Source organism: Thamnophis sirtalis, unplaced genomic scaffold, assembly GCF_051295495.1.
Source record: "Thamnophis sirtalis isolate CommonGarterSnake01/CBP01778 unplaced genomic scaffold, rThaSir2_p1.2 scaffold_4, whole genome shotgun sequence".
Taxonomy (NCBI): domain Eukaryota; kingdom Metazoa; phylum Chordata; class Lepidosauria; order Squamata; family Natricidae; genus Thamnophis; species Thamnophis sirtalis.
In genome coordinates, this window is record NW_028261384.1 from 52,804,185 (window position 1) to 52,816,277 (window position 12,093).

Consider the following 12,093-nt stretch of genomic DNA (forward strand, 5'->3'; position numbering starts at 1 on the left):
TATGGCCATCCTTGTTATGGCCATTGTAGCACTCCTATCATCATGTAATCAAAATTTGGGCATTTGGCAACCCACCCACATTTCTTTCTTTCTTTATTTTTAATATATTCTTTATTTTTATTTTTATTTTAAATATACATCCACATTATGTGTGAACATAGTTGGTTCTGAGTATCATTCATGTTAATTCAATTCACAATAACAATATTAGTAAACTCTATCACATTTATCAAATTTAAGTAGTCCTCATTATATTGTTCAAACATACATAAACAAGAAATGCCTAACTCCTCATCTTTATCTCTATCTCCATCAATGTCTTTCTTGTTCAATCTAAACATTTTTCTATTATATATGAACAAATTTGACTAGGTATCATTCATATTGACACAATTCATGCTAACATTGTTAATCTATTGCATTTATAAAATTTATTTAATCATATTATTTAATCCTACATAAAAGGAGAATGTCTAACGTCACATCTTCTCATTTTTGCTTGAATTCTTATCCATTTTTTCATATTAATCCAATTCACAATAACAGTATTAGTAATCTCTATCACATTTATCAAATTTATGTAATCCTCGTTATATTGTTCAAACATACATAAACAAAAACTGCCTAACTCTTCATCTTTGTTTCTATCTTCATCTATATCTCTATTGTTGAATCTAAACATTTTTCTATTATATATGAACAAATTTGATCTTCCTTATATTATTTAAAAGTACACAAAAGAAAAATGCCTAACATCTGGAAACTTCTTTCTATTGTTTTTATTCATTCTATAAACAATTTATAGTCTAATATTTCCCCTAATTTTATTTCTGCTTCTTTCAGCTTACAATCAGGCCACTTTAATGTTTAAAGGTCAATTCTTTCTATCCATCATCTCTTCTCTTTAGTGCTTCAATTCTTATCCATTTTTAATTCACCTCCCACACTTCTCATCTTTATCATCTTTATATCTCTCTTTTGTTCAATCTAAACATTTCTCCCAATACAATCTTGTGCTGTCAATTCCCCCAGCTATCTGCCCATATCCCAATCTTCTTATCAAAGGTATCTTCCTGATTCTTGGATTGTTGATTTGTCTGTTTTATTTTCTTCAAACTTTCTTCCTTTGTCAACCCTTCTTTTGCCACAGTCCTTGATTTATTTGTTGATGTGGCCAATCCATCTGTTCTTTCTACTCCTCTTGTTTATCATTTATCTGGTGGTCCTCTTCATCAAACTGCAACTTAATTTGCTGATTTTTCTGATCCATATTTTTTTCCCTGTTCATGTTCCATTTGTTGGCTTAAATGATCCATTTCATTCAATCTTTCTGTTGCTTCCACCAGTTCATGGGCAATATAGTCTTTGTTCCTTGTTCTTTGCAAAATGTTTTCCATTTTCTTATCTGAACCATTGACTGAATTCATAATATTTTGTAACAGCAAGGTCATCTCATTAAGAAATACTCTCATTTCCACAGCTGTTCCTTCAACTCCAGTCATAATAGTGATGAGTAGAATAAACAATCACACCTCAATCAAATTCAGAGAATCCAAAACCCTAGAAGTATGGCTTATTAAATGAGGTTCTCCTGTCAAATTTCCATACTGCCTTTTTTCCAGCAGATATTTTTCATTCAATCTCCATTTCTTTCAAAACTAGGTCAATTGTTTAAATGGGTCTATTCCAGCATTTACTCAATACTTTGATAGTCCAAGATATTTTCCAAGTTTTTAAAGTCTACTCTGTGGTTTTAGTCTTTTATTCTGGCTTCACAGCATCTCTTTTATAAAATGTCTTTCTTATTTCTGCTTCAGTAAGCATAAGGCAATAAATAGCTAGAAATCACAGTGACCAAATATCAAGTATTTTCTCCTCTGTAAATTTCCAGGAGTCTAGGAGTCACTTTTCCTTTCGTCAGTAGATGGCGGTCTCAGCTTACTTTTCAGCATAGATCTCTTTAAAAATATTTTTTTCCACCTAACTAGTTATATTTTTACAGTCTCTTCTCTAGGATTTTTTTTAATCCTTGGGGTAATTTCTAAAGAAAAAGGAATCATCTCACCCAGCAACACAGTCTCTGTTCCCTGCTTTCTTCGCTCTTGCACTTTCTTAGATGTTCTGGCTACCCCCAGCTTCATGGCGGACATGTTGACTTCCGCTGCTCCTCGTTTTTGGATGAGGGGGAATGTCAGTCTCTACTTTCCTTGCTTGCTATTGGCTGCCATAGAAACAGAGAGGGAGGGGACTTGAGATATTTGGGCGGGGGAATTACTGGTGCTGCAGGATTATGAAGAAGGGAGTTTTGTTCTCACCATCTTCTGCACTTGCTGGTGGCCTATGTTTGGACTTGGTCAAGGCCAACTGCCTCGCATATGAACCTGATGAGGTTTTTTTGAAGATGCACCCCACATGACACCTTAGGGAGTTGCAGATTGGACATTGGGTTGAGGAATTGGGGGGAGGGTGCTGGGTAAACGTTTGATATGTACATGTTCACGACTTTTTGGCTCAGATCTTGCTTTCCTTTTTGCTGCTTTCAATTCATATCTAGTAAAAGTACTTTATCTCTATTCAAATGGAGTTGATGTTATTCTGGTTGGATATTGAAGGAGGCATGCCTGACATTAAGCCTGACTCAAAATTGGCAGGGCATTTTGGGTTCATAAAGACATTACATTTGGTTAAAAGACAATTCTGGTGGCCTTCGTTGAAAAAAGACATCGAATCTTATATTGCTAATTGTCCTGTATGTGCAGCTACAAAGAGACCATCAGGGAAATCTCAAGGACTGCTTCAAAGTGTCGCACAACCTGGTGCCCCGTGGAAGGAGATATCATTGGATTTTTTGTCAAGTTACCAGAAAGCCAGGGAAATACTGTGATCTGGGTGATCACCAATTTGTTCTCCAAGCAAGTGCATTTTGTGCCCTGTTCCAAGATTCCTTTGACAAAAACACTGGCTAAACTATTTATTTTACATGTGTATAGGTTACATGGAGTTCCTGAATGCATTATTTCTGATAGGGGAGTCAATTCACCTCCCTCTTCTGGAAAGAGTTCCTGAAGCTAATAGGCTCTGCCCAGGGCCTAGCCATCCGCAGACTAATGGGGCTTGTTCTAGAGCAGTATCGTAGGTGCTATGTCAATTATCAACAGGATAATTGGGCCGACCACTTGCCTCATGCGGAGGTAGCATACAACAATTCAGTACATAGCAGTACTGGAATGACCCCTTTAAGATAGTGTTCAGCCAGGAGTTTGTTCCCATTCCTGAACTGCCTCAAGAGAAACCACAAATCTTACCTTTGTCCGAGTGGAGTAATCAGCTTCAAAGTCTCTGACCCATGACTCGCAAAGCGTTACATGCGGCTCACAAAGCACACAAAAGTCAAGCTGATAAAAACAGGTCAAAGGTGAAAGAATACCAGGTTGGGGATAGGGTATTCTTGTCCACTAAGATTCTTCAGACTACAGAGACTAGGTCCTAAATATGTAGGACCTTTCCCACATACAATTGTAAAAATTGTAAATCCTCTGTCAGTACAATTGGAATTGCCAAAAACCCTTAGGCGAATCCATCCTGTGTTTCATGTGAATTTATTGAAACCTGAACATGTCTTTAATGCGCTCACCTCAATCCCCACCCCCTGTTCCTCTCCTTATTGAAGGAGAACAACATTTTGAGATTAAAGAAATCCTGGATTCTAGGAAACAAAGGAGACGAATTCAATATTTGGTAGCCTGGAAACATTTCCCTCCATCCCGTGCTGAGTGGGTGAATAAGTCTGATGTTAGAGCTCCTACACTCTGGAGAAAATTCCATTCTAAGTATCTTGATAAACCCTTATAATATATATAATTTGTTATTGTTGCTGTCTATTTTATCTTCTTCTCCAGGGAAGATGTCCTTTCTGAAGGAGAATGTCAGCCTCTACTTTCCTTGCTTGCTATCGGCTGCCATAGAAACGGGGAGGGAGGGGGCTTAGATATTTGGGAGGGGGAATTACTGATGTTGCAGGAGTATGAAGAAGAGAGTTTTGTTCTCACCATCTTCTGTGCATGCTGGTGGCCTATGTTTGGACTTGGTCAAAGCCAACCGTCTTGCATACCAACTTGATGAGGCTTTTTGAAGATGCACCCCACATGACACCTTAGGGAGTTGCAGATTGGACATTGGGTTGGGGAATTGGGGGGAGGGTGCTGGGTAAATGTTTGATAAGTACATGTTTGCGCCTTTTTGGCTCAGATCTTGCTTTCCTTTTTGCTGCTTTCAATTCATATCTAGTAAAAGTACTTTATCTCTATTCAAATGGAATTGAGGTTTTTCTTTCTTGGATATTGAAGGAGGCATGCCTGATACAGATTTTCAAGTCAGGGAAGAGAGATACAGCTCTCCTCGACCTGCAAGGCGCCCCCCTCTACTTCATCACCCCTACAGGATGGCTATAGCTCCTTTTGGACTCCTCTGACAGGGAAAGCTTGGAGCAGGGCTGTGGAGCTCATGGTCCTTGCCTCCGATAGTGCTTCAACTCACCCAATTTTCCTATGTCCCATTGCAAAGGTCAGCTGTCAAATGTTTCATTTAATGACCACTTAGCAATTGGAAATGCCATCCCAATCATATGTATGTATGTATGTATGTATGTATGTATGTATGTATATATATATGTGTGTGTGTGTGTGTGTATGTGTGTGTGTGTGTATGTATGTGTGTGTGTATAAATAGTATATATATATTTACAAGTCAAAAAACAATTCCCAGTTCAGATATATATATACATCCATGAAATTTTCTTTTCATATTAGAGATGTCCCTATATTGGATAATAATTCTGGGATTTAGAATAGTGAGAAGGGACTTGTAAGAAAAAATATATTTAATACAGCTGAAGTACCTAAAAAGATGAATCAAAAGTATCTTTTTTATAGATTAACAGTTGAAGGAGGTTTTGTGTAGTTTTTTGTATGAGTGTCCAATGTGGATCTTTGTAAAAGAATGCCCTCACCTTGACCAGTGAGCGTTTCAAAGCTTAGTGGAGGTGTTCAAAGAACAAACAGCCTATAATGATATTCTGACTTGATTTTGGAAGATAGGAAGAAGAGCCACAGACTGGAGAATGCTTTGCAAAAAATGCCTCAGACCACAGGAGGGAGGACATGGTTTTTGTCTCAGAAGGGACCCATCCTAGTTTTGCAAAGAGCAAAAGGAAAGAAGGCAAAATACGGTCTTGTAAGAGGCTGTTAATCTAAGCTTCCGTTAAATCTAGGGCCAAGTATTAGTTGTGCTAAATCCTGAAAGCTACATATTGTTAGCCTATGACCTACAGGTAAGGTTTAAATTTTATAGAGACACATAGGCTACTTGTTTTTAGGCAGCCTTGCTGGTTTTAAGAACAAGAACTATACTATGAAGTGAAATTCATAAAATTTGGGTGCGAGGACCTCTGCCGGCTTCCTTCCAGTCCTGCAGAGAGCAAGGCGAGGCTGACCGACGCCAATTGGGAGGACTCGGAGGGCTGTCCTGGCAGGGATCTCGGGGGCGGGGGTTTCGAATGAGGAAAGGCAGGGCGTGGACTTTCCTTTGACGCTGAAGTTCCCGCCGCACCCGCAGGAAGCCCGATTGATGAGCCCCGACCCTCGCCCCGCCTCTGCTATTTTTTCTTTCGCGAGCCCTGTCTATCCGCGTGCAGGTATGCTTGAAGTGCGCCCCGAGGTTGGTGGGGGCGGGAGTGTACAGAACGTATGAAAACAGTTGGGGAACAGGAAAAAAAGGCCCCTGGGGTTGCGGAGACACGGGAATTTGGAGCTGAGGCCCGGCAAAGAAGTGTGAGTAGGGCACAAATGACTTTCGCTTCATTGTAGTTGCGCTGCTCGTTGGGCTAGGCGAGGCAACGGGGGCTGCATTAAGCATCTTACAAACAACACAAATGCAACTCGGAAAAGGAGAGATCGATGCTCTTTTCGGCACCGCTTGAGCTCTTTTCTGCAGATCCTTAAATAGTTCCGATCGTCTTGGAAAGAGTTGCCGTTCGAATTGGTAACTGGCACTGGAGAAGCGCACGAGTAAATGTATGTGCCTTAAAAGTTCAAACCGATGAAATTGTTTACGGTTTCAGAGTCTGACAGTGCGGGAATCTGTTCTATCTCTTGGGTAGTTGTAAAAGGGAAGATAGGCTGTTAAAACCGAAAGTGCGATTCCTTCTTTGGAACGCCTGGCAGGAAAGAAATGTGAACCTTTCATGGAAAGAGGAATAGATTATATTAGTGGAGAAAAATGTCAACTTACAAGCTATCAATAAACATGAGCAAGGAGGCAAGGAAGATCTAATAAAAAAATTCTTGAAAAGCCTTTTCTGAGAGCAGCTGATAATAAAAAGGAGAGGAAAACAGCCTTTCCCAAAACCAGCAGTGCTCCGTTTTGTTTTCTCAGAAAGCCACAGTTTATTTAAATCAGATTGCAGAACATTGGCTAAGTTTCACCTGACATCAGATGCTAACAAGCTGCAGTGCTTTAAAATCTTGTGAGTTTTGATCAAAGGGTAGGGTATGGATAAGAGTAATACTTAAAAGCCTGTGCCAGTCTTCCCTTAATGAGACATCGGAAAATGTATTGGGTTGAAACTACTGTCAGATGCAAGCAGTAGCAAGATGTGTGATCAGGAGCCAGCACTGTGAAGCAGACTTATTGCTGATAATAAGATAGGAAGTCAAATTCTATAACACTTCAAGGATATAGAAGGGAACTCCCTAGCAGCATCAATTCCAGTGGCAGAACCAGTTTTTAACTTTAATTCCTAACATGGAATGATAGTCGCACAGCCATGGACTGATACTTGAATTTGGTGAGTGACTTCTTACCCACGACACAAGTGGTGGATTATCTACCAAGTGACTAAAAATTACAAGCTGTTGCTGCAAAGTATGACACAATTGTGCTGAAGGAGCTGTGAATGCAAGCTGAGGGTTTAAGAAGAGGAGAAGGCAGGTCAGGGCCATAATATAGAAGAAACCAGAACTAACTAAATGTACTTCAGGGATAGGCAGTATTTAGCAGATATTTGAGGCTACAATATTAACACTCCCCTGACATTACTTGTGTTAACTGGGACTGCTTGAAGAGGAAACGCAAGACACCCAAAGGGTTCAGTTGCATGCCATAGGCCTAATGCAGTAGTTAGACAATTGGACAAGACAGACCCATAGTGAAACCCTGTCATGAAGTTGTCAGACTGAGTGTGGACTAATAACTGTTTCTCAGATTAACAATGATTTCACATCACAACAGCTATCATAGATGTTAGCTTTTGCAATTCTGTCAGTTGCCTGTTTTCTAGAACAAACATCTTAAATCTAAGCTATAATTTGTGATTAAGCAGTTCAGCAACACCATAAGATGAGCAAAAGGCTAAGTAGAGTTTCTTATTGGCTAGGCTGCTAGGGTGTACATGGAATGGGTTTTAAGCTTTGAGTTAAGGGGAAACCCAAATTAGTCTTAACTAGTTTAATTTTCTTGAGGTGCAACTGTAGGACTGTGTCTGAATTGAAATAATTCAACTCATCACAAAGACACAGTTCATACAACTTCTTCTCACTGATAAATAATTTTATTTGAGAGCTTTCAGTGTAGAAAAGTTTTCCAAGAGAACTGGCTCCTTGTAATAAAAAATATTTTATTTTCTTCTTATCCATCTCTGTGTTTCAAAATATCAGCAATGGAAAAATAACATTAAATGAGAATTGAAAACCTCTCTGCTATTGCTGTGTAAGAATGACTACTCTCAGGATTTCCAGCTGGTATGGGTTGGTACATGATGGATGCTAGGCCAAAGATGATGAACATTTTGTTTTAAGCAAGCTTCCATTTGAGTTGTCAGAAGTATGGAAGGATTTAGCCCCAACTTTAATAATAGAATGGAAATACTGAATTTCTAAAAGTTAGGAGCCTATGATTTGTTTAGCAGTCTGAATTTGTAAACTTTTTCTTAATGTTACATTTTAAAATCCAGGAGTTGGTCTATTAGAGCTTTTCTAACTAAAGTCCCCCCATCTCACAATTAAGTGGAAGAATGAATAGCAATAGCAATAGCAATAGCAGTGGACTTATATACCGCTTCATAGGCCTTTCAGGCCTCTCTAAGCGGTTTACAGAGAGTCAGCATATTGCCCCCAACAATCTGGGTCCTCATTTTACCCACCTCGGAAGGATGGAAGGCTGAGTCAACCCTGAGCCGGTGAGATTTGAACCGCTGACCTGCTGATCTAGCAGTAGCCTGCAGTGCTGCATCTAACCACTGCGCCACCTTGGCTCTAGGAGAGCCAGTAGACTGTAGTAATCAGATTGTTAACTAGATGTGCTAATATATTCAGAGATGCAGATACTTACTCTAAAGCTCTACCAGGAGCAAGCACTGTCTTTCAACTCTACCTATGTCACATGTTTGCTATAAAAATAAAATGGAGAAAAGATTGGAAATTCAGTAACTATATAATGAATGACCATGGGCAGCCAAAAAAGCACAAGCAACTTTCTACTGGATTCCTCAAAAACTTTGCTTACGGGAAGCTGGCAGGGAACATTGAAAATCATGATCATGTGATGGTAGCTGACTGTGTGACTGCAGGGCATTGCAGTCATTCATAAGTGTGACCATGTGACTGAGGGAGGGCAAACATTAGAATTTTGAATACAGATTGTAAGTAACCCCAGGGAAGACACAATAATGTCAAAAGTTTGCCAAGCGACTGGTTGGAAGCAAGAACTACCTGGGATTAAATAATTAAATACTCTGAATGTGCCCATTGTATTATAATGCAAGATCTCTCTTTTTGAGACGTTTTCCCCCTTAGATTTCTTACACATTTACTAATAAGATATAGTGAGAGATATTGCTTGAATCAACTCCCTCCCTAAATAAGTGAAACATGGTTATTGCCACAATATTTGTTTTTGTTCCCCTTTTTTTCTTCCTCCTCTGTTCTGAAAAAGGGTTACCGTATATACTCAAGTATAAGCCAAGTTTTTCAGCCCACTTTTTGGGCTGAAAAAAGCCGCCTCGGCTTATACTCGAGTCAGTGAAAAATTTGCCTGAAATGGAGAAGAAAAAGGGGCGGGGCCATGCCACTGGGTGATGCTCGTGAATGGCCCGGCGCCCCTGTGAGTTTCCCCTCCCTCTGTGTCAGTTTGCCGCGCAGCGTGGTGTGGCGGCACCTGTGCTGCGCGGTTCCCAGCGACCACGCCGCAGCCGCCTCGCTCTCCTGCCTCTCCGTTCCCAAGCAGCCCCGTCCTCTCCTCCTCCCTCGGTCCTTCCCGCGGCCGCCTCACCAAAATCTCGCTCTCCCTCCCCCTGCTTCAGCCGCTGCTGGCCATCGCCCAGCCGCCGCAGCCGCCTCCCTTTCCTCCCTCCCTCCCCCTCGGACTCCTCTTCCCGCCCCCGCCGCCTCGGCTTGGAAGGGCCAGGAGAGAGAGAGAGAGAGAGAGAGAGATCGGGGGAATCTCTCGGGGCTCGCCAGAGCACTGCTCCTTTCCCAGAGCAGAGAGAGAGAAGGAAAGAAGGGGGGGAGAGAAAACTGGGTGCCCGAGCTCTTTCCCCACATCCCTATGCAGCGGAGAAAGAGAGGTCACTCCCAGTGAAGTGTTGCCCCCACGCTCGCTGCTTCTGCCGCAGCCACCCGAGGCCGAGACGGGATTCCCCTCTGCCAGCGCTGGGCCGCAAAGCTGAGATGTTAAGCTCACTCCCTCTTCTTGCAGCACGCCCCGATGCGAAAAACGCTGAGATCCCGCGCACTTGGGGCTGCTGTGATGTCCAGGGAGGCTCAGCTGGTCTGAGTAGGCAGGGCAGGGGTAACGCGGTGCCCAGCTCAGGTGCTCTGAGCACGGGGGGAGCCACCTCTCTGCCAGTGCTGGGCAGCAAAGCTGAGATGTTAAGCTCACTCCCTCTTCTTGCAACACGCCCGATGCGAAAAACGCTGAGATCCCGCGCACTTGGGGCTGCTGCGATGTCCAGGGAGCTCCAGGATGACTGAGAATCCCCCGTGTTATTCCAGATAGGATAGAATATTGCCTTTTCCACTTTTTCCATTCCCCCCAATGGCGGTTAAGAATCGGCAAAAATTCGGGGCGTGTGTCTGCGGGAGAAAGAAAAGAAAAGAAAGGAAAAGAAAGGAAAAAAAGAGAAGAAAAGGAGGGAAGAAGAGGGGAGAAAAAGGGGTTTGTTGTAGAGTTGATAAAGCTTTAAGAGTTTGGCGGCGAGAGGATTCTGAATGGATCCCGAATGATCGGGACTCGAAACAGCTCTATTACGTCCTGCTTTTTGTGGGGGGGAAAGAGAGAGAAAGGGGGAGAGGAAAAAATTTTGGGAACGGCCGTAGCCTTCCTCATCTGGATCCTGGAGCGAAGCGCAAAAAAGCACAAAAAAAGTGTTGGGTTGGGGGTATTTATGAATACTCTGATTTTTGTCTCTCTCGTTACTGTTTTCAATTCAATTCTTTTTTTCCCCAGTCTTTTTTTTAAAACTGAACGCTTCTACCTCCACCCCTCCTTCGCCATCTGCCCCGAGGAGTTTTGGAGTGGAGGGGAGGAAGAGGGTTTGAGGCGCGGGGATGGAGGCGGTCGCCGCTGAGTCCCCTCACCCAGGTTCCGGCAGAGAAAAGAGGACGGGATGGGGAGGGGATCGGCTGGCCAAGACGGCGTAATCCCCCGCTTTCCAAGCTCTTTTCCACTTACAGAGCTAGTTTACTGTTTTTCTTTGAAATAAATATTCAAATATTTATTGGTATCTATTTTTATTTTTGAAATTTACTGGTAGCTGCTGCATTTCCCACCCTAGGCTTATACTCGAGTCAATAACTTTTCCAGTTTTTTGTGGTAATATTAGGTGTCTCGGCTTATATTTGGGTCGGCCTATACTCGAGTATATACGGTAGCTAAGTTGAAGCAGGGTGTGAGTAAAATCTGATAGATTTTTCTAAGATGACCAGAATCTTTTTCTGACAAGAAGAAGTGAAAGTTGTTATAAAATAAAAATAGTTTACTTGTCCTATGCTCATAAAAATTAAAAGGTGAGTATTTTAAATTTCTTGACCAATCTCTTACAATGTAAACCAATATAAAGCAACTGGAACATTTTTTGATTTTGGCTTTCCATGTTGTATCAGTTCAACCACTGTGGCTTAAGAAAATGTGGTTTATTTCTCACTGAAACATTAAGCCATACATGTATGAAGCCAGCTATTATGGCTTATTTTGTAAATTAATTCTAGTTTAAATTAGCCATTGTACAGTGTTAGTACCCTTACTTCCAAATAAGTATGATTAGTTTGCTTTCAGTTGACCAATCTAGATTTAATCATAAGGTAATGGTACTACTGAAAACAGTGAGACAAATCAGAATTGATTTAAGTAGAACTGTTTTAGAGTGGACATATCTCTAGCAAGATGACCATTGATTCTTCAGCCTTAATCTATAACATCAGACATTTTATTTGCAATCAAGGATCTGCAATGTAGTCCAACAGCTGAAATAAAAGCAATAAAGCCCTAAGAACGTACCAGTTAAAATTTATACAGATGGAAAGTAAGCAAAATAAAACAGGAAGACAAAGTAAAACACATGCACTAATGTCTCTGGTTCATTAATGTTTTTTCTAATAAAATTGGATTTTATGGAACCTTCTGTCTAACACTCAACTATAGAATGTTAAAGTGGGTTGGAAAGAAGACTCTAATGTTTTAAAAAGCTGAATGTTATAATACATTTTTATCTTTGCAGATCCACCAAAGTGAGGCATTGATTGTCCTGTTGAAATCAGCTCTTAATGTATGTAGCTGCCCAAGTATGAGTTTGGAAAGCACAACCTCTTACTATAATGGCAGAGCAGCTAACTGATAAAACAAAAATTATCCACAAAGCTACAGCAGGAGGAGATTCATTGTCCTTCGTAAACTCACTGAAAGTCCACAGAGAATTGCTAGTCAATCGAATCCGCAATACCCAGTGTTTGATTGACAACTTGATTAAGAATGACTATTTCTCCATAGAAGATGCAGAGATTGCTGCACAGTTTTCTACACAAGCAGACAAGGTACAGTATA

The 12,093-nt window shown here is 41.1% G+C and overlaps 1 protein-coding gene across 6 annotated transcripts in view; it reads left to right on the forward strand.

Annotated features, from left to right (window-relative positions):
* The first annotated feature begins 5,589 nt into the window (after positions 1-5,589).
* Positions 5,590-12,093, forward strand: part of NOD1 (nucleotide binding oligomerization domain containing 1) — a 63,597-nt gene continuing 57,093 nt past the window's right edge. For 4 of the 6 annotated variants that reach the window (XR_015696371.1, XM_087712919.1, XM_087712922.1 and 1 more), the window contains exons 1-2: positions 5,590-5,692; positions 11,771-12,083. Coding sequence is in view for 5 of the 6 variants with exons in the window: in XM_087712919.1 (XP_087569045.1) it covers positions 11,868-12,083 (216 nt within the window). In the remaining variant the exon portion in view is untranslated. The other 2 variants (XM_087712920.1, XM_087712921.1) reach the window with 2 other exon arrangements.